General features: G+C 40.2%; 2 protein-coding genes across 2 annotated transcripts; one reads left to right on the forward strand and one right to left on the reverse strand.

Moving 5' to 3' along the window:
• Window positions 1-911: 911 nt before the first annotated feature.
• On the reverse strand, window positions 912-7,101 carry fcf1 (FCF1 rRNA-processing protein). The gene is made up of 8 exons (XM_048227959.1): window positions 7,002-7,101; window positions 6,043-6,110; window positions 4,162-4,233; window positions 3,907-4,055; window positions 2,672-2,744; window positions 2,303-2,390; window positions 2,113-2,207; window positions 912-1,136 (listed from the first exon to the last, which is right to left on the reverse strand). Exons 1-8 carry the CDS (start codon window positions 7,002-7,004, stop codon window positions 1,088-1,090), a joined length of 597 nt encoding a protein of 198 aa, XP_048083916.1. The 5' UTR covers window positions 7,005-7,101; the 3' UTR covers window positions 912-1,087.
• A 1,526-nt stretch (window positions 7,102-8,627) lies between these two features.
• Window positions 8,628-25,615, forward strand: arel1 (apoptosis resistant E3 ubiquitin protein ligase 1). The gene is made up of 22 exons (XM_048228238.1): window positions 8,628-8,691; window positions 9,394-9,694; window positions 11,132-11,300; window positions 15,291-15,511; window positions 16,075-16,146; window positions 16,265-16,491; window positions 17,044-17,281; window positions 18,000-18,169; window positions 18,474-18,654; window positions 18,892-19,136; window positions 19,282-19,359; window positions 19,655-19,796; window positions 20,029-20,150; window positions 20,255-20,330; window positions 20,572-20,681; window positions 20,953-21,132; window positions 21,424-21,549; window positions 21,697-21,826; window positions 21,924-21,982; window positions 22,105-22,194; window positions 22,374-22,549; window positions 23,036-25,615. Exons 2-22 carry the CDS (start codon window positions 9,547-9,549, stop codon window positions 23,136-23,138), a joined length of 3,063 nt encoding a protein of 1,020 aa, XP_048084195.1. The 5' UTR covers window positions 8,628-8,691; window positions 9,394-9,546; the 3' UTR covers window positions 23,139-25,615.
• Window positions 25,616-27,653: the final 2,038 nt, after the last annotated feature.

The following is a 27,653-nucleotide window of genomic DNA, read 5'->3' on the forward strand; positions in this document are numbered from 1 at the left end:
CATACTCCTGTCCTGGCCACATCAGTGCAAATTCCAATACAGTTTAGCTTTCAAAATGATGTCCCCCACTCTAAAATATCCACCTGGTCACAGGATAGGATCCCCTCCTTGATATCATTGAGACTGACAGTGGATCACATAAATCATTACAAATTACGACTCTTCTCAGCAACACATTAAACATACATGTCCATTTGTCCAGCATAGAAGTTGACAATCATACATACTTCACTCAAAAACATGACACAGATTCCACCATTCACAGTCAAAACAATGTTGAGTGAACGCACCTTGCTGCATAATCCACATTAGTGACAAACCCAAGAGCCTGAGAAAGAAAGGTTTACTGTGGCTAAGAAAGAACAGTGGCAATTACACTCAACACTACATGTAATCTAGATAGTAGCACACTAGTCACCATCCAAAATGAGTGACCTACTTTTCCACTGTCAGAACACTGTTTCTTGATTCTTGAAGATTGTCTTTATTACATCTCATTATACGGGTATAAGAGAGTAAAATACTTGTGTTTTTTTGCTCCTCAAAAATAAATAATGAATGAATAGTATGTTGTGTGTGTGTTTGGGGGGTTGTAGTGCAAAGACTGACAGGCACAAAAACAAAAGTGGTGCTCAACAACGGTGGTCTCTGTCTGCCACATAGATAATAAGTGGTTGTGATTGGTTCCTAGGATTTGGATTATTTTGGCTATCGGTTTCAATGGGACACTGTCCAGATGGATCTGGCTGAGCAAATTCAAATGCACTCTATTCATCTGGTGCCAGCTTCCCTGTAAACTATAAAGTGAGCTAATTACCTATAGCCCCCAACCCCATATTGAGGAGCACACATCTTTCTTTTGGACTATTTATCATTCATGCCAAATAACATTCCACACATGTATTTTTTTCTTCATTCGAACAGATTTCTTACTTGCTTTTTTATTCAAACAGAAACAAAATCACCATTATTTACAACATTTGTACTAGGGCTGCTTATGGAAAATGCACAAATGAATTTAAAATGTGTAAACAGTTCAAAATAATACAGGTTAACATGATCTCCATCTGGTGCAACCTCTTGTAACTTAGTACCTTGGTGCTCCATAATCATCGGGCATGCGCTCTATGTTGTACCTGAATGGGAGACGGGGACAAGAGGCCATTTAATTCTCGCATTTAAGAATCTGTAACAATCCTAAAATTATCAGGTTATGCAGTAATGTCTTGTCAACTTAAACCACTTCCTGATATCCAGAAGATTTTTTAGATAAATTTGAGTTTTTGATCGTTGTGAAGAATGTCTAAATCACAAAACATTACAATGCCTTAATCTCAAGAGCCAATTGCATCACTTATATTATAGACTAGGACCATTTTCGCTAAAGAGAACTTCTGTCAGCAAATTTGTGGAAAATAAGCAGGCTATTCCTTGTAATTTTGGGGTACTGATGGTGAAGGGTGAAGTAACATAAGAAAATAGCCCCCCATGGGCAATAAGGTAAAAAAAAAAAAAAAAACCTAATAGATATCACCGTTTGATTACGTACTAGTCAATCAATTTTTTGTATTGCAGGTTTGGTCAAATTTGATGTGTAAAAATCTAATATGTATCTAATATGTGCTATGTACTAATTTGCATACATTTTAGAACAAAATGAAGACTGGATTAAGTCAGGTCCAAATTCAGATAATTCTATTTTTTGACAAATTAGAGTAAAATGTATTTAAAGTGGGAATTCTGAGGTGCATTCAAATTCCCAAACATAGGCGAACGTTTGCGAACAGTTTTCCGTTTGCCTTGGGTTTTCGGGGGAACGCTTGCAAACAATCGCAAACAGTCTGCGGAGGTAGTTCTCCGCGAACATAGGGTGGAACTGGATGTGAGCTTGATGAAGGTAACAATGCAATTACCGTTACAATGGAATGTTAACACCAAATTGTTCAAACTTAACTGTTCAAAGTAAACATGTTCACCACGAACATTCGCCACTGTTTGCCATATTTGAACGCACCTTTTAACACTCCAGAAATCTGACATCACACATGGTAGAATGCATCAATCCAAAGACTCCACAGAAATGTTTTGTTTGAGGTAAAAATGAACACTAACTTGTGATTGGAGATGTACATGATTGGAACACCAGGTATCTTACGGATCCTTCTTTTCAGGTCTTTGTCCACTGTTGCCACAATGTAACACTTATGCTAGAGCAGACGAAAAATAATTACCAAAATAATACTCCCTTTCGAGGCATCATGACATGAAAAGTGAATGTGAGCTATACATCGAGAAAAGGTACCTGTGTCACCCTTTGGACTAGGCAGTCATCGGCATATGTTCCTTTGTGTGCGCACGGTAAACGCTCAAAGCGTGGGTCCTTGGCTATTCTGCAGATATTCATTTAAGACAACAGTTGTGTTAATAATCTGTGTTGAAGTGGTAAACCAGCAAAAAACAAATGGTAGAATCTTTGTGACCTCAACATTTTGTATCTTTATTTCAACATCTCATACTTTGTCTCTCTGACTTAGTTATTTTATCTATGACGATCTGTTCTCTCTCTGTCTCACTCAACATCTATTCTAGCCATCCATCTCCTTACAACACACTTTCATTGCAGAGCCTATCCTCACTTTGTTTGAGTTTGCCTTGTGCATGAATTCCATACCTTAATGCCACTCTATACTTCATTCCCAGCTTTTCCAACTCCGCTAAAACACAATCTGTGATGCAAGGGATACCTAGCAAACAAACAAAATACATAGCAAAGCAAATGAGTTCACAAACCACACTTAAGCTTTTTAAACGTTTAAAGGTGCATAGAATCATTTAAGTAAACAATACTATTTAATATACATCTGGCAAATTGTATGTAAATCATAAACTGTAAACCACTTCCAAATATGTTCAATTTTCTTTAAGCACTTGTTACAACCTTGTGTTTATAACTGAAAATGATGGTCAAAAATCTCCATTATGGAACCATTGACATGGACCAATAATACAAATAATAGACTCTGACCACTGACATCAATATGTTTTGTATAGAGCTACCACAGGTTACTCTATTCAACCACAGGTGACAGTGTAGGTGACTCTATATAAAACATATTGATGTCAATGGGGCATTTTGCCCATGTTCAGGGTGGAAAATAAAAAAGAAAGATTTGCATAAGTCAAATCGGTGTTTTCAAAAATAAGGGATCATGGAGAATAAGGAAAAACATATTTAAAAAATCTTTTTACATTCCCACAAGGTGTTTGGGTGCTCTGAAAATGATAACCAAAATGATTTTTCAGACTTGTGAGGTCTTCTGTTCAGACCCTAAAGGGGGTTTATTTTCTGTTCATTGCTTTTTGTGAGAGTGTTTCTACTTATCTCAGTAAGGAAAATAAATCAAGAGCCTATGTTGAGTACAAATATGTCTTCTGAAGGCTTAAACAGAGCCCAGCCAAAAACTCCAATAAAATTTGTATTAACTTTGAGGGACAGCTATGACCATGCAGGATTATCCAGACCAAACGTGACGATTTTGCTACATACTATTCCTATGTATGTACCACCATGCAAAATTTGAGCCTCCTACATGGTTTAGTTCTTGTGCTGTAGGCTTGTGAACTTTGACAAAAAAAAAGAGGCTGGACAAAATCGACACCCCCTGTAAAACTGGCTGTATCTTGGAAAGTATTGATCTTACATAAGAGTAATTTTACAGTGTGTCTCCTGGGTAACATAGGTACACCTGGTAATTTTTTCAGAGTTTTTTGAGACCTAAGTGTGTGGGCCCTGGTTGAACTGACGTTGAATGACCCAGTTATAGTACTTGGTGTGGACAGGCCTCTATGATTATCAAACCCCAAGTGCTCATGTTAAACATACTGGGTTTAGACTCAGGTACTTACACTTTGCGTATAGGCAATCCATCATAGATTGCACTACATCCAATTTGGCCTTGATGGAAAAGTTAATAAAGTTGGTGTCCACAAGAATGTGATAAGGGGGACCTAGTTGTGTGTTGTACTGGAAGAACAGGCAGGATGGATACTTTGGCCTGGAGGAAAAAAAATGACATCATGGATTCAATATTTTTGCTTCCCTTGAATTTACCAAATTAATCTCCACAGAAACCATAACATATCTTTGGAGAAATTACTTACACCTCCTTTTCTTTCATTTCAGATGGGTCTTCTTTCTTTCTCACTTCTTTTTTTGATTTATCCTTATCTTTTCTGAAAATCACATAACAGAACAGTTTGAAATGAGTTAGCTTCTTGGGTAATTCTCTAATTAAGATTAAGAAAAAGACATTAAAGGCCACATCTATTTCAGCAACTGAAATTTGCCCATTTATTTACTCTCCGGTTTGCTGAATGAAGTAAGAAACTGCATGTTACCATGGCAGCAAGGAAGGCCCTGTTTACACTTTGCTTTGAAATGTTACTGTTCGCTTGTTAAGACCGGCATCATGGGCAAAACAGCTTTTTGCTTAGTAGCAAAACAAGCCGGTTTTCACAACTTGTAAACCTTGTCACCATCGCCTCCATTTTAGTGAGGGTAAAACAAAATCCCTTAACTTTAACAGAGTAATTACTGTAGCTGGGCAGCCAGATGATATAATCAAGGGGTAACGTTTAGGCTTCCGTGAAAAATAGGACTTTGTTAGTTTGAGGCAACAAGTGAGTAGTAGGATGACCATTTTCTCAAAGGCTACGCTGAATAGCAGGACAAAATATTTTATTTTACTGTCTATGGAGAAAAACGAGCCGTTGGACCTGGAAAGAGAATTATCAGCCCATTATTGCATAATGACTTAATAACCAAATTGGATCATGAATGGATGGCATGGATGGAGTCATATCGCTGTTTTTTTTCACCTGTGTCTATAATGCGTTAAAGTGTCCATCTGACCGCTTAACAGGGTTAATCCTTCACCTCATTCTGTACCCTGGATTAATTAGTTAAGTACTGAACCAAGGTTGCACTCCAAACCCCATCTGAATTTTCACAATCTAGGTATAACCTGTTTCATTTGACACAAGTTAAAACCATGGTTGAATAACCCTTGGTCCGTCCATGCTAATTGGCTTTTTTTTCCAATGTCCTTTAGAGACATGTCACTGTCACCACTGACCTAGTGCCAAGTGCACCCCATGCAGCCTTCAAAGCACTAGCGGTAATGCTGACTGACTGTTGAGTCACTTTGCATTACCTGTATTGGGCCAAAAAAGCTGCACTGGAACACACTGCAAAGACTACTATCCGGGGCCAACTTGCACGTGATTCTGTGCCTGTACATAATGCCAACATACAAAATGCAAACAAAACAGTGTTTGCTTACTGTTTTTACATGATTCTTGTTCACCACAAACAGTTTTGTAAATTATCTTCTTCTAACAAAGAATATGTTTGATAAGTTGCAAATGGCACCGGTGTTGTCAGTAGAGGTGGGAATCACAGAATAACTCAGGAATCGATACCATGACGATACTTTGCCCATGATAACGATAACACCCCAATACAGCAATTCTGCAATACTCAATACATTGTAATTTGAAAATCCAGTCATCTAGAGCCAAAACAAAACTACTAGGATCATATCTCCATAGGGGGATATCTGATGATTACACCACACTTGCAACAGGTAAACAAGCTAAACAGCCAATCAGAGCGACCCTTTTACCTTTACCAAAAGCTACAATGCGGCTGCAACCAAACTTATGGAGTTCTGCTGGTGTCAACAATACAGCACACACCACACCAATTTTGGGCCACAGACGCTAATGAACCATCTCAACGTTATCAGATGTCTGACCATGGTGTACACTGGCCTTAAAAGTTAGTTTCAGGTGGGGTTTCTGATATTTGCTTACTTAGTTGCTGGACCTGACAAGATCAAGTGTCACTGAAAATCACTAATTGTGTTGCTAATTTTAAATATTTTTTAATGGGTAATCATAGGTGTAGCACAGGTGAAGTGTTACTGTGACATAAATCCATAAACAGTTATAATGATATAAACTAAGTAATGTTATACTTACAATCGTGCATCCTTGAGACTGATCATTCTCTTCATTGTGGCAAACTTCTTTGTCTTCTTCTGTTTACCCTACAATAGAAAGTGAGTACAGTTGGACTTGTGCACATACAAAGAATCTAATTGCCTACCACCTTTAAACCAAAGACCAGGGTCCGACTAGGGTTACCATGTCTCTGAATTTTCTTAGTTCAAACCAAGTCACTGTAGCAATACCATGTCCTTCCATACCAAGGCCTCCACACACTGATTGATTATCCAAAAGGGTTGATTGGGGTTGTCAGTCCCTGTTTAGCTACCCACCTCTTGACATGCTTTGGACCACAGTCAACTCTGGTGTGAATGGCTATTGTGAAACTATTGTGTGTTATTGTTTTGCTAACTGTTATCCTCTCCCAGGTAGTTACCCAGGTCCTATCAGCTCTGTATGTGAGACAAAGAATCTGTATGTGAGCCATATCCTAGGGATGGACGACATTACATGGACTATTTTCTCCGCAACAGTCACATCAGTTTACAGCATTGAGAGCAAACACAAGTAAAACACAAGTACAAGTTGATCCTTATCAGAACTCTTCTTCCTTGTCTAACAGTTACAGTTTGAGCTCCACATTTCTTCATTCTTGCTCTGGCTCTAGCCTACAAGTGAACAACCAGCCTGGCAGCACATATGTAAACATGTCATCATGAAGATCAATAATATGACAAATTCTTCTCAAATCATGAGAAGGAATTCTACACACCCAAACCATATGCTAATTCCAGACAATCAATACTTTGCTTTAGAGGCGCAGAATGGAGGCTATTTCATTGGTTTCTGACCTAAAACACCAGCATTTCGCCAAATCGCTGGCTATACTGTAACGTGAATTACAGTTAAACTAGTCGAGTACAGTGTACTAACAATAGATTCGGAATATTTCAGAAATTGTTAAAAAGCTGTACAAAAAGGGGTAAAATCACCATTTTGTTGATAAGTCGGCGTGTTCTGTTCGGTCGGCGTGTTGTGTTGGGTCGACTTCTTTAAACGTCATCAACAATCGACATTCAGGTTGTGCGAACATCACTGCCACCTACTGGTCTCGAGTGTGGAGAAACGTATTCTTAAAAGGGCTTATAATAATATTTAAATAATATTTTTGTGAATTATATTGAATTTAATTTATATTGGGGAAAAAATACCTAATCAAAAACAATTATTTCTGTCAAAACCACATCTGTCACAGTTAGCCTCAGGCTAAACCTAACTGCTTACAGATCACAGCTGCTTGCACTATCACATTGCACTTTACATTGCTTGTCTTGTATTTTCTTGACTCCAGTGGGACTGCATTTCATACATACTGTATTGGTAATGTAATGCCTTTAAATGGATTGTGTATGTAGCCTAAGCTAAGAGTGGCTAGCTGACACAGAGCTTTGCAGTGAGTAGGCTAAACTATCTCCTTGACACCCAGAAATATATCTACTACTAGACATATAATAATGAAACAATCTGCAGGGCTAATGGAAATGTATTACATTTCTTTGTTTAATAAATTATTATTTCAGCAAATTAATTAAATAGCTAATGAATGGATTTGGTAAACCTTAGAGCCTGAGAACACATTAAACACTAACATACAGTTAGGAACAAAACTCATACCCCTGGCAAATATTGATTTAATGTTGGTTTTTGTCTTGACCAATATATTTGTTCTGACTGAAAATGACACTGTCACATGCCAAAAGGATTCAAGACAATATCAACATTTTAGAGTGGCCCAGCCAGTCGAGACCTCAATCCAAAAAAGTGAGCACAAGAACAGAGTTATGGCAAATAATCGTGCCTGCCTCAAAACCCAGATTACTGCTAAAAAGGTGCTGTCTACAATCATTGTGGAGACATGGAGAGGCTTGGTTATTATTATAAGAACTATTTTGAGAGCTGTGATGGCAAATAAAGATGTTTCCATTGATTATAAGGGTATGAATAATTTTGGACACGCCATTTTTCATTTAAAAAAAATAGCTTATTTTCCTGATCCCATGTTTCTACCATATTGTCTTGCAATCTTTTGGCATGTGGCAGTGTCATTGAACAGTCAGAACAAACATATTGGTCAAGAGAAAACCAACATTAGGCTAAATAAATGTACGCATATGAATACTTTTGTTCCTAACTGTATTTCAGATTAATAGTTTTGTATGGAAACATATATTCATATATATATCAGATGATATAATAATCTGAGTTTTGTCCAACCATGTTGTTTCTTTTCCTCTCTCCACTCTAGGCTATCTCCACTGTGGGATGCTGTTCATCTTTCCTTCTTCTCTCTGATGCAGAAACCCTCTGCATCTAGCCATTTGCACCACACTGTTATGCAACCTGTTATGAAACATCCTGTGTTCCATGTTCCTTACCTACGCCCATAATATTAACAAATCAGGTCTCGACTGTTTTCTGCTTCATAATTCTGCTTATTCTTATGAGAATATTATTTTTAATAGGCTACTGAATTGAATTGAATGAGGCCCCTAAAACGTTCACACATCTTGAACTGTGGGTGGCAGCAATTCGCATGAGAGGGTTAGTTCACTCTACCGGAAGTGTAGAAGGAGAAATTTGTGGTCTGACGTGCTCTGATACTCCGACTGTCAATAACAGAACGTAAGTAACTGGTAAATAATGTCTAGGTTAGAATAACTGTATGTGCATGATCTAATTACAATACACAGTTTGTCTCTTTTCTTAACATGCGACAATGTGCGTGAGAGAACAGCGATCTGGCTGATTTATGCCGCATCCACAACGTTGTTCAGCTAACGTTAACCCTAAAATGCAGTCAATGTTAGCGTCTTAGCCAACAGCGTTGACATTGATAGCTTGTGTCAATGATGGCTTAATACTGTTCACAAGAATGCAGACATTGCGGGCTACTTTGTGTCAAGTTGTTGTTGTTTTAGTGATGCCAATAACGTTGCATGTTTCGTTTCTGTGTCACTTAACGTGAGCTTTCAATTTACTCGGGCCCCTTGGGGTCATTTTGTGTTTCTTGTATGTTAACGTGAAAATTAACATTTGGCAACGGTGAGTGATTTCAAAATGTGTGTTAAATGTGGCGAGTAAAGTTATTTGTACCGTTTACGTTAGCTGTTCTTCTCCTGTCACAAGAACATGGTAGTTTGTCGTCTATAATGTTTGCTACAGAGTAATGTGTCAGCCATTGTGGTCGTAACGTTACGTGATTGTCGTTTCCACTAAATATTTTTCTAACGTGGAATCACCCCTTGTCTCTAGAACTATATACATTTCATATTATTGGCACATTTTTTTAGATATAACTTTACACGTTGTCGTCTTCATTCTTAGATTCAATCAAGCACACATGTGAAGCCAGGAAACATGAGCAAGAAAACCGGCTGGGAACTTTAATGATCACAGGCCAATCAGAAACATTAATTAAGTGGCAGAGCGTGTGGGCTGCGAAGACCGGAGGTCAAAGTTCAGACTGAAGATGGTCTGATGGACCGACGCTTTGTGCTGACCTTCATCTTCTGCTCTGTGTCCTGGGTGTTCTTCTGGGAAGTGCGCTGGAAGAAATCGAAGGGAACTCAGATAGAAGAATGGCTCCAAAAACACCGCTTGTCCGAGTACAAGCACTTATTTGAGGGTTAGTATGGAAATGGATTGAACTTCACTTACACTGTGATAGTAGGATTCTGCCATATATTATATAGTGATAATCATGCACCGTGATTCGACTTTTTTGCATGATAATGTTGTGGAATAGGCTGTGTGCAGGGTCCAAAAGTATCCCCCACTGATGAATAGAATAAAATAAACAAGCTCAGACAACATTGGCACAGTGATGAAATAGTCAAGTCAGGTCAAGTTCATTTATTCGTCTCCCTTGGGAGAAATTTGGTTTAGAGACAGTGTACTGCTGCAAACGACAGTAAGAGAGTAGGCCTACTGCACTTTCATCACTACAATAGAGAAGTAGATTGATGACATTTTGCAATTGACCCTGATTGTCCACTGTGGTACTACATGATTTGTTTGCTTGGTGATTGTGGTGGAGTGGAGTAAGCCAATGCCAAAGCCAAGCCAAGTTGGCTTGATCTGTTATTGATCCTTTGTAGAGTCTGTGGGATTCTCTTTGCAGTTTAGGCATCGTTTAGCAAGTATATATAATTCACAATGTAGTAAGAAATATTCCTTTCCATATGGTTAGTTAGTTAGTCATAACTAATTCCATACATTGATAATATCAGGCAGTCCTGGGTGATTTTACTGTGTATGCATATTGTTGCATGGTGTAGTATTTTTATTTATTTATTTTGACATGCGTGTAACAGAGTGGTTGTTAAGTGTAAATGCTAAGAAGCCTCTAAAACCAGTCAGAATTCAGCTGTCCCTGATGTGAGAATTGATGTTTCGGTGTGGATGTTATCCATATCAGTTTCCTTTTAAAACATGATTAATTAATGATTAATGAAGGCTATTTGAGTTCAGAATGGTGTAGGTCTAGTTCCAGCCTTTGATATGTTTTTGAGATTTGGCTTCCAGATTTTAAGTAAAACATCTCACAGTAGAGGTGAGAAACCTGGGAACGTTTTTTTTGTTTCCAGGCAATGACACTCATTTTTATTTAAACTCGTGTTTTGTAATGTCTTTGTGCTCTGTGTAGGAGTCCTTAACTTTCAGATCACCTGTTCGCTGGTCTGCTCTAAGCTTTTGTCTTAAACATTGAAGTTACAAACGGCTTTATGCTACCATAGTAACACGGACATTTTTGTGACTCTGTGGTACATTAGGGGACTCACCATGGTTATAAGAGTGTGTCTGCAGAAAGGCCTTTCCAGTATTAACTGTTGTGGTGATGACGTTATATCCGCCTATAAACTTGTAGAACTCGGTATTGTACTCCGATGTGTTTGATTTGATCCTGCTGTTATTGCTATTTGCATGTTTATCTATATGTTTATGTTATGTGTATGTATAGGTTAATGTATGTATATGTATACATATGTTTGTGTATGTATATGTTTATGTTTATGTATGTGCATGTAGATGTATATGTTAATGTATGTGTATGTGTATGTAGATGTACAGACACTGGAGGAGCTGAGTCTGAATGTGTTAACAAGGCTGGAGGAGGTCGTGCAAGAACAGCGACACTGGCGGGACATATCTGAAGCCCACATCCAGCTCCTCAGAGACTTTGCTTTTCAGGAGTGGCTCAGCTCCCAGAGTCTGGAGCACTACTACCACACGTGAGTACAGACCTCCACTCCAAAACTTGGGCCTCACTTCATTCAGGATGCAATACTTAAACAAGTTATCCAAGCAGATAGGCCTACTGTTTTTTTGTTTTTGTTTTTTTGAATTGACTTTGTTACCTCGTCAAGTTGACTAGAAATGAAGATGTCCAGTCACCGAGTCTCCTCCTTTTGATTTTTGTAGCTCGCTTAGCCCTCACTTAGGATAAAAACATCTGCCAAATTAATAAATCTAAAACTGATGATACACAAAGCAGCTCTTTGAGCAATGTTGCTGGGCAGTGTTCCTGAGTGTAGTTGTTCTGGCGCACACTCCGACTGATATTGGGCAACATTTTATTTTCTGAGAATCAACGTTTAACTTGTTATGTGGTGTTGTTGGACTCAATGGAATGCTTAATCAGAGAATCCTGCTCTGTAAATAGACTGGGGACAGGCAAGATCAATCATACATGACTGATATGTGTAAGGTAGAGCCAAAGGAACATTTGGGCAAACATTGGTGTACTGAGCAATCTGCTGTGTACCCTGAGGTAATCTATGTTTAGGTGTGACTGTATTAGCATTTTGCTCTTTCTTTTTCAACTGCACCATATGTTGTTATATATGTGGTATGATATGTTATGTTCTGTGTATACATATATTCTTCCAATCTTAGTGTGAAAGTGACCAAAGGCGTGTTGTACATTACAGCCAAAATTAAACAACTCATATTACAGATGGGGATTGATGGGGTTTTATTGATGCCATCAATTCCCTATCAGTTCCCTCTTTATCAATTTTCTGGGAAAGGTAGTCATTTTCAGCATCAACACAGTTGTTATTATCGCTGTCTGAATGCAGTGTACAATCACTGCCAAATAACATTTGAACATTTTAAAATAATTTGCCATGCTCCCTTTTTAAAGGGGTATAACTTGGAATTCCATAACTGCTAGATAAAGTAACAGCTCATCTTTAAAAAAATAAACATGTATGCCTAGTACCATCGTCTGCATTTAGTAGCCTACACTTGTTTACCCTTCAGCTCGTTCAGTTTTGCAAATCCAAAGTGTAAGGTCCAGTAAATGCATAGCCGAAATGCAACACCTTTTAGGTTTGGGCACATAAAACCTTTATTACTGCTTAAGAAAAACACTTTTAAAATAGTGTCGTGTATCCTACCATGGAGGCCATGACCGCACCTTAGAATAAAGTAAACCATGTAGAACTGTTTCAATTTCACTTTCTGTTCACTCTCAGAAAGAGGCTTTGACCATGGTCTGAAGAACATGCTGACATCGATAAGAGGAATTGATGAGGCGTATGATTCTGATATGTTGAAAAATGTAGAACCTGATCTACTTGATTTCTGATACTTGATTCCCAGCCTAAGATTAAATTCCATTCTACTTAGGTGTGGTTGCTCATTAAGTGCCTGCCCACAGCACAACTAGATTAGATTAGATTAGATTCAACTTTATATGTACAAGGACGTCAGTTAAATGAGTTAACGCAAAGATGTTTTAACTTAAGTTCATGGACAAATGAACAGTACTCTGTTAATGTGTAATATTCAGATAAGGGTTTGTACAGTCTGTATTGGCAGGATGGCTGAAGGCAATGTTGGTGTTTCTTCTGTCCACCTCTAGAGGGCAGCCTTAGGCTTTTCCTACTGTTGTCAGTCCAATGACTTTCAGCTGTAACAACTGCAGCACAGAGGGTCATTGCTGCAGTGAGCATTCTTTGGAGAAGGGATGTCACCCAGTGCTGCACAACGTTTACTGCAGTGCTGCATTGGCACGTAGCCTATAGCCACCTATAGCCACCACATTCTCCCTCTAACATGCCTTATTACCTATGCCCCAGCCTATGCCCCCTGCAGTAGTACTATGACTCTAGAAAATACATAGCTGACATAACAAAGCTGCATACGTTCAAAGCATTACAAAGCTGAGTGTTCTCATTTGCTGTGTTTGCACCTTCCCAGTCCCAATATAGTCTGGATGGGATATGATTATGTTAACACAGATGTAAAAGAGTGTGGGGTGGGGGGTGGTAATGTCAAGTAAAAGCTTTTTGTCTTTGAAAAGTGTAGAATGTTAATGTTCTGTTGTGAGAACACTATGCAACAATTTGCCACTTTTTGAAGTATGCGCTTATCAGGCAAGTATTTTTGATATCATCTTGAAATTCATTTTGATGGTGTTTTGTCATGTGAAGGTCAGATGTCACTTCCGCCAGCCATCTAGAATATGCTGTGTTCCGAAGTGGAACGCCACAAAAATGACAACATGACATTTCTGACTATGTCGCCATAAGACTCCAGTTACATGACATTGCTGCAATTTTGGAGACCATATGTGGCTTTTTTCTTTTTTAACCATATGTAAGATTGTGGCCAAAACTGGTACTGCAATCACTTTCAAATTGCTGTAGAGTGGTGTATCCCCTCCCCCTCCCCCCTGACTCAAGGTTGCCAACCCGGATGCCGAAACACTACTGACTTTGTGATTAGTAGATAGGTAGAGGGTGGCACATCAGGCCAAAACACAACATCAACATCAGTTGAGGGCTGCAACTTCACTTTTTAAATGACAATATCCTGGCCGGACTACTGTTGTCAGTGATATAAGTATTTGAAATGAACATGATGTCTAGTGACATATCAGTAGCCTGACGTTGTCATACTCAAATTCTAGTCAGAATATGAGTCTGATACTGCTCCATTGGGACGTAATTATGGGGCGTGCTTCAACCGATACAGGAGGGGAATGCCTCTGCACTCAATTGGATAGACCTAACCAATCAGAGCAACAAAATAGCTTACCGTGAGGTGTAGGAAGAAAACACACAAACCATCCTTCTGCTCCTATATCCCCTCCGTTTTAAAAATAATTCTGTTGAACAGTGATATGCTACAAACATGTTAAACAGCTGGGAAAGGCTGTCTCAAATCCCTCGAACAGGTGGTCAATCAGAGATTTCAAACGAACGAGGGAACATGTCGCAATGCAACAACGCTGTTTTCCCTTGATGAAAGTGAAACCACCAGTTTTCCCACATCTCAACTTTGGCCAAAGTTTTCAGAAATAATCGTTTTCAGTGATACAAACTCATTAAATAATATGAATTTTCCATATGGGGTCTTAAAAGCCATGTATCCTTCTAGCCACAGCGTTTTTGTTTCAAACATAAGCCTAATCTAAGCGTGCTCAGATGACGTGATAGACCAAGCGCTGTTGCTCACCTGTCCATCATCGTGATTTGATCTGATTTGATTGGTCCGCCTGATTTAGGGCGAGCATACTTGCCCCACAATGGAGCAATGCCAGACCGAACTTCCCGTGGGGCGGGACTAAGTTCGGAATGGCACCCAGGCTAACATATCAGGGCCATTTTATGATTAATTGAAATACATTTCTTACATACGGTTCCTTTAAAAAAAGTTGCACTGGTTCTTACCCTATTTAAGTCATGCCACTGTAGCCTTCCGTGTTTTGCCCTCTCTTGTCATTTGCTGTTTTAACAGCAAAAGTAATGGTGAATCAGTCACAGACATTTTGCATTGATCCTCTTTGTATGTGTGTGTGTGTTTAGGCTGAAAACATTGGGGTTGAATTCTCTTTGCATGTGTGTGTGTGTTTAGACTGAAAACACTGGGGTTGAATTCTCTTTGTTTATTATACGGCTCTTCACAATGCTAGTAGAATGCTCCATTGACTTGAATGGTATTTCCCAACGTTCTACGGTAAATTATTTATACCACTGCAAACATATAATTACCTGTCACTGGTAACGGGTTTTGTGTTTCTGAAGTCTTTCATATCACTTCGCAAGTAGCCCGGTCACTTTGTGCAATGGAACTTCATTCAAAAGTGAAAGCAACTGGCGTGTCGGGGTCCTGTTCGCCCTGTCGGGACTTATTTTCCGATAATGACCAGCGTTCTATACATTATCTGGCTGAAAACACTGGGTTGAATCTTTGTATCTTTGTATGTTTAGGCTGAAAACCCTGGGTTGCATCAATTTGGATGATTTGGCCCAGTTTGACAGCCAACTTCAGCTGTCTTTGGCCGCGTGGGGCTACTATTACGAGGACTACATCAAGTTGTCCACCGGCGTGAAGGTCCTCCAGGCCAGTAGAAATCACCGTGATCAGGATTACGAGATTCAGCTGGTCCGCAGCCTCGCTGAGAGGCGTCTCAACGAGAAGTGGTCCTTTGGTTAGTGTGTGCTGATTGTCAGCTTCCTTGAGGCAATGCAGTGTTAAAACGTGTATAAGTTATTTTACATTCATAACTTGCTGTTAGTACCTTACATTGGGGGTTGTGCGGAAATATTCTCGGGTTAGAGGCTTGGCCATAGCATTCACAACATAGAGATGCATAATATGTCCAAGAACAGAACATTTTCTTACCTCGATATAGCCACTCTCAGACTGCAATCACAGTTGAACTAATTAAGCCACGTACAAACAGATGGCAATTCGCTCATCAATACCTTACAATTTGAAAAATACCTATTTATGTCATTCATGATTTGATAAATGCCAAGCTTTGCGTGGAAATTACCATACACCTGCGTTGCCGAATGCCGTATGTTTTATTCCATACATTCATTTCGTAAATGAGGGCCACTGTGATGGAAAGATGAAACGCTGGGAAAATAAACTTGTGGGAAGAAATGCTGAGTAAAATAGCATCTTATTGTTAAATGATAATATAATGGATTTCATAAAAATGAGATTCATGTTGAATGAATAAATAACTTTTCTCTCTTTTTGCAGCAGGAGCTGTTATATTTGGCTGTACTGTTGCACTGTGCTTTCTTATTCGAGACCTCATGTTTTACGTGATTGGTGAGTGCACAAGCTTTGCACTGTGGCTGTGCATAGAAGAATAGTTTCATTATATCCATCTGTCTGTGTATCTCCCTGATGATGACTGAACCCACTTCACTCCTCCTCTCCTTCTCAGGTGGAATAACTGTGTCCATCATCGCATTTGTCTTCACCATTAAATTCCTGTGCGAGCTTGCTGCACGGGTGGTCAGCTTTCTCCAGAATGAGGACCCAGGACGTCGTGGTGATCGTAGCATCTACGATTATGTACGGGGCAACTACCTCGACCCGCGCTCTTGCAAAGTGGCGTGGGATTGGAAGGAGCCACAGGAAGTAGGGCAGACCATGACTTTCCGTGTGCAGGTGGGAGTTGTCTCCGTATTGTTTTGTCTCTCATACAGATATAGTAACATTGTTTTGGGGATTGGAAATGTTACCATGCCAACTGTTCATGGAGTGCAGTTGCAAAACTGCAATGACAGAGATAGCCTGCTTGATAAAGACATGATGCTTTATATGGTTTGTTTTGTGTGTTTTTTTAAGGCTGCCAGTGAGGAATTGTGGTTTAGAATTTAGCAAATAGGTCTAACATGCCTGTTACCATCCCAGTAGTAGACAAGCAGAATAATTTCAACCTTAATGTCATTTCAATCTTACGTTCAATCTTACGTGAGTCTTAATTAGGCCAGCAGCGGAGATCTTTTCTTTCTGTATCTTGTTTGTGACCTGCATAGATAATGCCCAGACTTTCTTGAGAGAGAAACTATTTCATGCAGTAACTATTTTAATTATTTCCAGTATTGTTTCTAGTGACTGAAATCTAATTTATTCAATATTTTGGATGGGATATTGCATCTCACAACAACTCTGATATAGCACACTAAGGAAATTGATTATTTATTTCTGTCTCCTTAGCTGTTTTATAAAAATGGCCAGCCATTCCCTGCTCACCGACCGGTTGGCCTGCGGGTGAACATCACTCACATGGAGTTGGCGTTGGACATTCCCGTCACACAGGAGGTGTTGCAGGAGCCCGAGGCCAACATCGTGAAGGTGGCTTTCACTGTACGCAAAGCAGGCCGCTATGAGGTCGCCGTTAAGTTGGGTGGCCTTAATGTGGCCTACAGCCCCTACTACAAGATCTTTCAACCAGGTGAGACAGTTTGGGTTCCTGGGTTGCTTAAGCATGCCTTTCAGTGGAAATTGAATTGTATACAAGCAAGTGAATGGTGATGTTGATAGTGGACTGCAATTTTGCTATCTGTTTCATTTCAACATGGTGGATCAGAACTCCTCATTGTGGCTCAGAGAGTTTTTTAAGTCATGAAATGTCCCACTGCTAGGGCCCCACTGCTATGCTAGAGTTTTTTTTTTACAATTTCTTTCACATTTCATCATACTTGATACTGCACTCATTTGTGTCCTTGGCAATACACCCACCAAGTGTGAAGTATACATATAAGTATACATATATATAATATATAATATATATATATATATATATATATATATATACATAAATACATACATACATAAATATATATATATATATACACATATATGTATATATACATATAAATATGCATACATGGTTATGGTTACGCTTTTGTCCAAAGCGATTTTGAACATCCAAACATACATACACATACAGACATTTCTGGTCTCTGATACTAGTCTCACACAGCATAGTGTTCCAGTCACTGGCACTACAAAGGCTTGTGAGAGTTAAAGCAGTGTCTATATCTCAAAGGGAGCAGAAACGACGGCAAAAATAAATAAATCATAATTGTACCATTGCTTCAGGACAATTATGTTGCATGTACGATTGTTTGAAATATTAAAAATTTGTTTTGTTTTTATGTTTTTCTCAGGAAATGTGGTTCCATCCAAAACAAAGATTGCATACCACTTTTCTACACTGGTGCTAACATTTGGCCAACAGCACACGCTTCAGATTGAGCCTCGAGATGAATACGGCAACCCTACCAGCAACTCTACGTCTCTTGTCGATGAAGTCAACTATAGTGTCCACATGCACTCAGTAAGACAAAAAATAAAGGCACCGTCACACAAATGTAATCGCCTGAGCAAACTAATAAAGTATTGGCTAACTTTTATAGAAATGAGCACATTCTCACAAGCTACTGTGTATTGTTATATACTGCACATGCACACATTCCGACTTAAACCTGATTTATGGTTCTGTGTGATCTAAGTCTCTATTCTCATCATTATGTCATGTCCGGCTTTCTTGCTATTCTGCCTGTCTCTGCTCCTCCCTCTCCACCTGTCTCTGCTCCTGCCTCTCCACCTGTCTCTGCTCCTGCCTCTCCGCCTGTGTGCAGTTGGGAACTACAGAAGACAACAGTGACGAGGAGTACTACAGTAAGTCGGTTGTGTCCAATAAGCAGCTCTGCCAGGTGCTTCTGCGTCTCACCCTGAGGAAGATGGGCTGCTTCAGAGCCCGCATCTCCTACAAGGACCAGCCACTCAGCAATGGAGAATTTGACATCATTGTGCTTAGTGGTGAGTCTGTGTTTGGTGGACTTGTGCTGCTGTGTTTATGTGCTGCTATTATGTAAAATGGATAATGTAATGAAGTATGTATAAGGGAGAATGTAATGTTTAAAGCATTGAACCTCATAGAGTAGTCCATGAGTTTTAGTAGACTTACACTTGATTGGGTGAGCATCAATTCCAGAATTCATTGACTAGACTTACTAAAAATGCATATATCTCCCTTTCCCCCTCACACCCACACAGAAAATGAGAAGAATTGTGTGGAGAAAAACGTGTCCACGCCAGGCATCAGCATCTACTTTGAGGCCTACCTGTACGGCACGGGGAACTATAACAGCTCCCACTGCCAGTTTCCTGCGTCCTCTCTGCTCGCGCCTCCGAGGCGGCCCTCCGTGGGCGACGAGGACGATGACCACGACTCCCCAGTGGAGGGCCAGCCCGAGAAGTTCAAGAAACCGAAAAAGGTTTACTGCTACATATCGCCAAAGGTACACAATCTTTATCGTCCCTCTTTCCAGACAGGGGAAATACCAGTGATAATATGTGATAGCAGATTGGAACATGCACATACAGTATACTGTAAGTAAATAAATAAGTATGGATTACAGTTTCATTTGACTGTTTCACTTTCAGCAACTCTCAGTGAAGGAGTTCTACCTGAAGATAATCCCATGGCGCCTGTTCACATTCCGAGTGTGCCCAGGAACGAAGGTAAATTCATTGTGTACATTAGTTTAATATTATGCCTTTGTAAGAGTGGCTGGTGAATGAGGTCCACTTTCAGGGGGATTGAATACATGTTAGTAGTATCTAGTAGAGTATGTTTACGCTCTTGAGTGGAAAGATGAGGCTTATGGGCACTCAAGATACCAGAGCAAAATGTTGTCTGTGTGCCTCTTTGTTTGAAATGGACAGGAGCGAACAGGTTTTTAAGAATAGGCACTGTTCCAGAGATAAAGACTTGTTTTATGTTTTGTGTAATGACTTTTGTTGTCAATCCAATTAGTTCACCTATCACGGCCCTGACCTCATCCACAAGTACTTGACATTGGTGGTGGACGACGGCATCCAGCCCCCGGTGGAGCTCAGCTGTAAAGACAGGAACATCATGGCAGCCACCTTCATCCGCTTCCTGCACAAGAACATCGGTGAGGCTCAGTATATAGGAGCCGAAAGGCCAGCAATGAAAATGTACACTTTGCATTTGTTAGCATAGTAACAAACACTATTGCTGTTGCTTGACAACTTGACAACACAAGCAGAGCAGCTACTATTCAAAGCAATTATTTATCACATTCTGTATCTGAAAGTCAGGCATGCTCCTTTGAATGCATGTATAATTGAGATACTTTCTTCTTTCCCCCCCAAAATGTGGACTAGGTGGCTCCGAGACTTTTCAAGACAAGGTGAGCTTCTTCCAGCGAGAGCTCCGACACATGCACTCCAAACGACCTCGCACGAAAACCTGCTTGAAGATCGTGCGCCAAACCATTCTTGATTCTGTAAGTTGGAGCCGTTGTGGATTTCAGTCTGAGTGATGGTGACTGTCTGACGGAAAGATCTGAGAAAATTCTTAATGTTTGAATGTTGTGCTATTCCTCTGCAGTCTCTGAAGGCCACCAGGAACTTCTCAGTGTCGGACTGGAGTAAGAACTTTGAGGTGGTTTTCCAGGATGAAGAAGGTTAGTTCATGTCTCTCTACAGTATCTCACACTCTCTCTGTGTTCGGTGTTCTTTGAGGTTTACTCTGTGTGTGTGTGTGTGTGTGTGTGTGTGTGTGTGTGTGTGTGTGTGTGTGTGTGTGTGTGTGTGTGTGTGTGTGTGTGTGTGTGTGTGTGTGTGTGTGTGTGTGTGTGTGTGTGTGTGTGTGTGTGTGTGTGTGTGTGTGTGCGCGTGTGCGTGTGTGCGTGTGCACTCTGATAGCCCTGGACTGGGGAGGTCCTCGTCGGGAATGGTTTGAGCTGATCTGCAAGAGTCTTTTTGACACCAACAATCAGCTTTTTACGCGCTTCAGTGACACCAACCAGGGACTGGTTGGTTGAAGTTTTTTCCCCCATATATATATTGTGGCTTTATCCTACAAAGCTAGTTCTCAGTGTAACTTTAAGATGTCATTTTAACAAGGCAAATACATTAGTATGTAACTCTGAATGTAGATAAATTAAGAAACCTCTCTAACTATTTTGCTTAATGTAAACTTACCAATTTTAAAAAACATTTTTTACCATTGTAATGTTTACATCCTGTAATATATTCCCATAAATACTACAACCATAACTATAGCCATACCTCTATCTCTGGTAGGTCCACCCCAACGCTGACCGCCCCACTCACCTCCGTCTGAAGGTGTATGAGTTTGCTGGACGTGTGGTTGGGAAGTGCCTGTATGAGTCAGCACTGGGCGGAGCTTATAAGCAGCTTGTGCGTGCTCGGTTCACGCGATCCTTCCTGGCACAGATCATTGGCCTGCGTATGAACTACAAGGTACACACACACACACACACACACACACACACACACACACACACACACACACACACACACACACACACACATTGATCATTGGCCTGTGTATGAACTACAAGGTACACACACATACACACACACACACACACACACCCAGATCATTGGCGTATGAACTACAAGGTACACACACATACACAACACTTATTACAAGGCAGTCATGTCATGATGTTTATTCTTTCTTGTCCTGATGAGTTTTTTTGACAAGCCATCGGGTGTTTTAAAACCTCTGACCGGTATGCCTCTGTGCAGTATTTTGAAACCGATGACCAAGAGTTCTACAAGACAAAGGTCTGCTTCATCCTGAACAACGACGTGAGTGAGATGGACCTGGTGTTTGCTGAGGAGAAGTACAGCAAGTCCGGACAGCTGGAGAAGGTGACCACCCTCCTCTCGTGTGTGTGTTTGTGTGTGTGTGTGGGTTTGTGTTTGTGTGTGCTGTACCCATGAGTCATATTGTGATATATTTATATATATTTGTTTGTTTGTTTTGGTCTGATCTGGCTTTACTGAAATTCCCCTCAGGTGGTGGAGCTGATTTCAGGAGGTGCCCAGATCACGGTCACCAACGAGAACAAGATCCATTACCTGAACCTACTGGCCCAGTACCGACTGGCCAGTCAGGTGCGAGACGAAGTGGAGCACTTTCTCAAGGGTGAGGGTCAGAGGCATTACAGCTTGCAGGAGAGCTCACTGATGAAGTTGCTACTGGTCCATGCTCAGTACTCAGTACAACAACTTGTTATTTACAGGTTTAAATGAACTGGTCCCAGAGAACCTTCTAGCCATATTTGATGAAAATGAGTTGGAGGTATGTTCACTTTTCTAACTGATATGTTGATTCTTCCACAATTTGGAAGTGCCGTTTAGCATTGTTTTGTGTTTGTGTATGTGTGTGGGTATGTGTGTGTGTGTGTGTGTGTGTGTGTGTAGTTGTTGATGTGTGGTACAGGTGACATTAATGTTCAGGACTTCAAAGCCCATGCGGTGATTGTTGGAGGCTCGTGGCACTTCAGAGAGAAGGTAAGTGTCATCCCATCTCTTCTGACTCATCTCTTACAGTAAGAACAAGATGTAACCTCAGGACTGCGGACATTGTGAGGGTATGATGGTGATTGTGATGCCAGTCTGAAGTGTGTGTGTGTGTGTGTGTGTGTGTGTGTGTGTGTGTGTGTGTGTGTGTGTGTGTGTATATTGCTCAGGTGATGAAGTGGTTCTGGGCAGTGGTGTCGTCCTTCACACAGGAGGAGTTGGCGCGGTTGCTGCAGTTCACCACTGGCTCCTCACAGCTGCCACCTGGTGGCTTCAATACGCTATGCCCATCCTTCCAGATCATCGCCGCACCCACACACAGCACACTGCCAACTGCACACACCTGGTGAGTGTGTGTCTCTCTCTCTCTCTCGCACACATACATACATTACTTACTTTACTCAAACATTTACATTCCTGGTGTCCATCTTTGTGCCCTTGAGCAAGGCACTTAACCCTCTAGGGAGAGTGGCCATTGCAATAACTGTAAGTGGCCTTGGGTAAAAGCGCCAGTGATAGTTATAGTGATAGTTTTAGGTCTTTCAAGAGGGGTCTAAAGACACATCTGTTCAGCATACACTTAATTAATTAAGTGGTTCTTATGAGTTATGGTTGGTATATTATGGTATTTGTTTATTTTCATGAGGCTATTGGGCTTATTCGCAAACACCGCCGTGGCCATATTGCATATTGTATCGTAGATTGAATCATTAATCATTGACATTATTGTTTTAGAACCTTACATTGTTTGCCAAACAGAACCTTCCGATAGAATGTTCAAAACTGTCCTGCTGAAGGATTACCCCTCTGACCTCTTCTCTTCCTTGTTTAGTTTCAACCAGCTGTGCCTCCCTACATACGATTCCTATGAGGAGCTGCACAAACTGCTGAAGCTGGCCATCAGTGAAGGGAGTGAAGGCTTTGGCATGCTGTGAACCCGCCTCACTTCCCCTCATGATGCCAACCAGGAAGTGGCAGAGTGTAGGCTGGAGTAGAGGACAAACTCCACACACTTAACCAATAGACAGTGCGGCTCGTGTATTCCAGTGAGACCTTACATACCTGTATCAGAAGAGGTTGCAGTATATCTGGAGGAAGTTTCCGGAAGCTCTGCGGCCCCAGCCAACAACGATATGTGTGTATAATGTAAATGAATTATGCTGATAATGCTGATTTCTTCCTTTTTATACTTACTATGACAAAACCCAAAAGCAGTGGCCCAACTAGAGTTTTATCGTAGACGCTTAAAGAAGGGTTAGGGTACATTTAGTAGCTGCTTAACTAGAGAGTAGTGATGACATTTTGCCATTCTAAACCTGGAGACTTTTAATACAGAGTAGCAGCCTCCAAACGGTGTGGGCCAAGCCACACATCCATAGCACTTTTGCCTTAACGGATCAGGTAAGGGTGTGTGTGAGCGAGTGTGAGATTGTGTGTGTGTGTGTGTGTGTGTGTGTGTGTGTGTGTGTGTGTGTGTGTGTGTGCATGTATATTATTGTGTACATCCATTGTATTTGTATGTATAATGTCAATATCTTTGACAAATCTGTGACTTTGTGTCTGTGCTCTCAATGAGGGATGTACCTTGTTTTTGTTGGTGGGGTTTTTTTTGTTTGTTTTTTGTCCTTTTTTATTTTTGCTATAATGGGCAAATAGTTCCAACCACATTTTCTTGGGGTGGATTGTTGCAATTAACCTCCAGTGATGGAAAATGGAGGGAGCAGCTGTTAAACTGCTGGCTAAATATGAACAGCTTCTATGGCTTTCATCCATAAGGGATGCAGTTCTGTGTGGTCTTTTTTTTTTATTTAAAGTTTTTATTTACCGTTTTGTTTTCGTGTTCTGCCTTATTTGAACATGGGCCTGTCTGTTGTTTATGGTCATGATTATGTTAAATCCTCTGTTGAAGCATAGACGTGTATTGCACAAATCTGAGTTGAGATAGCAAGATGACACTGAATGGAGTACAGTGTGATAGGTTCAGGAGTTCTAGGAGTTCCTCTGTGAGGGGGAGGAGCTGTGTGGGGAACTGATACTGTTTGGCCACAGGAACATTACAGGTCAAAACTTTAAGAGATGACTTAAAGGGTCCTCAGTTAATTACTTTTTCTTTTATATAATTCTTTTTGGCATATTTATTTCAGTGACCAAACTGTAAGTTGGGAAATATACAAGTGTTTGTTAATTCATGTATAACTCATCCATGTTGACATGGTGAGCCTGAAGCCTGCTGAATGTGTTTCTGTTTATTTACTTGCTTTATTTGCTTTGTTGACTTACTATGGTATTTTTATGGTTCTCCATAGTGTTTTATTTCGTTCAAAAGGGCAACGAGGTTATTTATGAATTCGTTATTTAAAGACAGATTCTGAAAAGGAAGGAAAGGAACGTAAGGAAATAAGCACCAATCCAAAGGTACTATATTCACATTCTGCAGTAGGAGTGCTTCAATGTCCTCAAGCTCTACTTTAATGTCGATTTTCAGTTTGGTTAATGAAACCTAAGAGTCGAGAGCAGTGTGGTCATATTTACTGTGGTATAGTATCCCAAAGGATTTGGCCACTATGAAATTTTTTTCCCATTTCCGGGAATGAGTTTGACCGTTTGAGTGTTGAAAACATTACTTTAAACTACTGCCCTCATCGCTTCAACATACTATGTTGAATATTGTTCCTTTTGCCTGTTTAAATAAGTGCACCTATGCTGTCTGAACTCCAGTGTTTAATTGATCTTAAAACCCATGGTTACAGGGTAGCACTTAAAGTATTTCTACCAGTCAAAAGTTCTCTTATCTTTATCAGAATAATGTTACCCGAGTTGGGTTTCAGGGTGGATCTCAGTTGATCAATTCAGTAACAGATGCCAGCTAATTCAAGAGTCTATCTGTGTGTATTACCTTTGGGCTGTTTTCAACATCAGTAAACGCGGTTGTCTGCTCTTTTAATTTGTGGGAGGGAGGTGGAAGGGAAGAGTTGGAACCCACCCAAACATTGAAGCAGGGTAGATTATCCAGCCGTCCTATGAAAAACGAAAGATGTGACCTTACAGTAAGTGTCGCCAACTGCAGTAAATGACATGCATAACTGTTGAAATCCTGCACTTGACTGACATTGGAAGTTGTCTTTTTCTGTGGCGCCAGGCCATTATGTGTTATGAGTGATATAATGTTTTGAGTTTTTTTTTAGTCAAAGTTTTGGCATTTTAAATTCTTGTGAATATTGTGTGATGGCTGTTTGCAGGCTTGAAGTGAGCTGTTTAAATTTGTTTATATTTTCTTTCTTAAATTTGAAATGGGAGATCGGTCAAGGTCATCACTGAATTCATGAATGTTTGTTTCCTCTTCACTGTTGTAAGCTTTGATGACGCCATCAACCTGTTGATTAAATGAAGAAATAAACCACGGCAGACACAACTTTTTCAGTGTTAGAATGTTATGCTGTTTGATCTCTTGTACTCTTGCTTGTGCATGATGGCTCTTTGATCATAGATTACTTGTAGATTACATGAAAAACAAGAGCAGGATTGACATTCTTATCTTGAGTATTTTCAGTGACAGAAGGCCAATTATAAAACAGAGCCATATCCATGTGTGTAGTTTATGGTATAAAGATTGTGTAGTAAGTTACACAATAATGCTCTACGACGTGGTTGGAATGAAGTATCAGGCCAAGTGGGAATCCCCCATGGGCAGCACATTTCTACTTGTGTTTTAAAGATGAGCACCGTGAATGGACCTGATTACCTGACCAGACATCACTCTCACTCCTCACTAGGACTCTGTAGTGTTCACGGGAATATTTCCTTTAGACAAAGCTGAACTTGGAACAGCACTGGGGTGTTACAGGACAGTAGTGATCACAGGAACTTTTCAGAGAACTTCAGCATTCTTAATTCAGCCACTAACTTCTCACTGTAGTCTCTGTAATGATCTTATTCTACATTATGCACTTCCACCAGGGGGCAGTAGAGCTACAGTAGAAGTAGCACTGCATTGGTACTCCTAGCAATTGGCCCTCTTTTACGTCATCTTATGACCCTGAAATGGGACTCCCAGCTATAACAAACCAGTCTATCCATGCTAAGGAGGCCAATTCTGTTGTCTCAGGCTCCCAGTAAATAATGTCATTCCCTGGATATAAACAAGTCGACTTGACGTGGCTTGACACTGTAGCTTTGAAGTTCTGTAGTGGATCTATGTAATGATTTTGGAACTCTTTCAAGTTCTGGTGATTACGGTAAAGATGTATATTGTCAAAAACCCCAGGTTGGAAATGATGCCCAAATGCTCCTCACATTGGTTAACAGTTTTTTTAAACAGTGTCTCAATCTGGACTTAACAAACCCCCCTCACACACACATCATATGACCAGTCTCTTCAACTAATTCAATTTCCGATGCCACTTGATGGGAAGTTTATTTTTACTCCGAGACTGAGATTGGGAGTCAAAGATGGGACTCTTTCCCAAAATGCTATCATCACTCTGAATCACTGCCATGATTCATAGTCTCCTTTACAAGATGTGAATCAACCAAGGAAAAATGGCTCAAAAGGAATGCAGAAAACACCATTCTTAGAGGGTCATGTCAACTGTGGTTCCATTACTCCTCTCCTCTTCTTTCCCTCACGTTGTATCCAAATACTTAACCACCAACTCACCCCTTCCTATTGACCTGGAGGACAACATAACAATAACAAGTACTAACGTTACGTAAGTATTAATGTTACGTAATAAGGACAATAATCTTTGTATTGTCTATTATTGGGCCTGGAAATTAACAGTTGATCAATTGATTGATCGGTTTATGTATTTCAGCATCTCTACAAATGCAGTGCTTGCCTCTCACATGTCTGCCTGATCACATTCACACCAGCATAAACAGAGTCTTTTTCATCTGAAAGCTTTAGATTGCAATACAAAAATGGATTACAGTCATTCTACAATTACAATTTTGTAATCATCAAATGATCATAAAATAAATGCAAAATCCAGAGCAGTGAATCAACATATTGGTATTTTTGCTGTTCTTTTAAAGTTATATCATTATAGTAGGCTTACGTCTGGAAAGCTTTTAACTGTGTATTACACCTTAAATGCATTCTGATCTGCATCAGGTTTCATGTCTACAGTATGTATGCATTCTTTAGATGTGCAGTATGAAGGCCAGTCTCAATAGACTGGTTAAGACCTTGAAGATTGAAATTATTTTCAACAGTTTCTAGCTGGATCTCAGCTTGGGTCCATTCGCAGCTGAATTTCATGTAAAAAAATATCTGACAAACATTTTTTTTCACCCACTGAGAGTACAATCCAGGTAAGGCTCTTCCGTTGCGACGTGTCCCATGTTTGTTGTGTAAACCAGATACCGGGGCCTCTAGAAGTGCTGGGGCCAAGGCAGGCGTCCTCCTGGCACTGACCTGTTTATTTGCATAATGATCCCTTTCTCAGATT

Source organism: Alosa alosa, chromosome 19 (assembly GCF_017589495.1).
Source record: "Alosa alosa isolate M-15738 ecotype Scorff River chromosome 19, AALO_Geno_1.1, whole genome shotgun sequence".
Classification (NCBI taxonomy): domain Eukaryota; kingdom Metazoa; phylum Chordata; class Actinopteri; order Clupeiformes; family Clupeidae; genus Alosa; species Alosa alosa.

What these genes read in the sequence shown, in the direction of transcription:
- fcf1 (XM_048227959.1), bottom strand. An exon ending in AAGTATAGAGTGGCATTAAG is followed by an intron (nt 2,391 to 2,671) that starts GTATGGAATTCA and finishes GAATATCTGCAG; the next exon opens with AATAGCCAAGGACCCACGCT. An exon ending in ATGTACATCTCCAATCACAA is followed by an intron (nt 1,137 to 2,112) that starts GTTAGTGTTCAT and finishes TCTCCCATTCAG; the next exon opens with GTACAACATAGAGCGCATGC.
- arel1 (XM_048228238.1), top strand. Translation starts at nt 9,547, where the DNA reads ATGGACCGACGCTTTGTGCTGACCTTCATCTTCTGCTCTGTGTCCTGG. An exon ending in GTACAAGCACTTATTTGAGG is followed by an intron (nt 9,695 to 11,131) that starts GTTAGTATGGAA and finishes ATGTGTATGTAG; the next exon opens with ATGTACAGACACTGGAGGAG. An exon ending in CTGCCAACTGCACACACCTG is followed by an intron (nt 22,550 to 23,035) that starts GTGAGTGTGTGT and finishes TTCCTTGTTTAG; the next exon opens with TTTCAACCAGCTGTGCCTCC.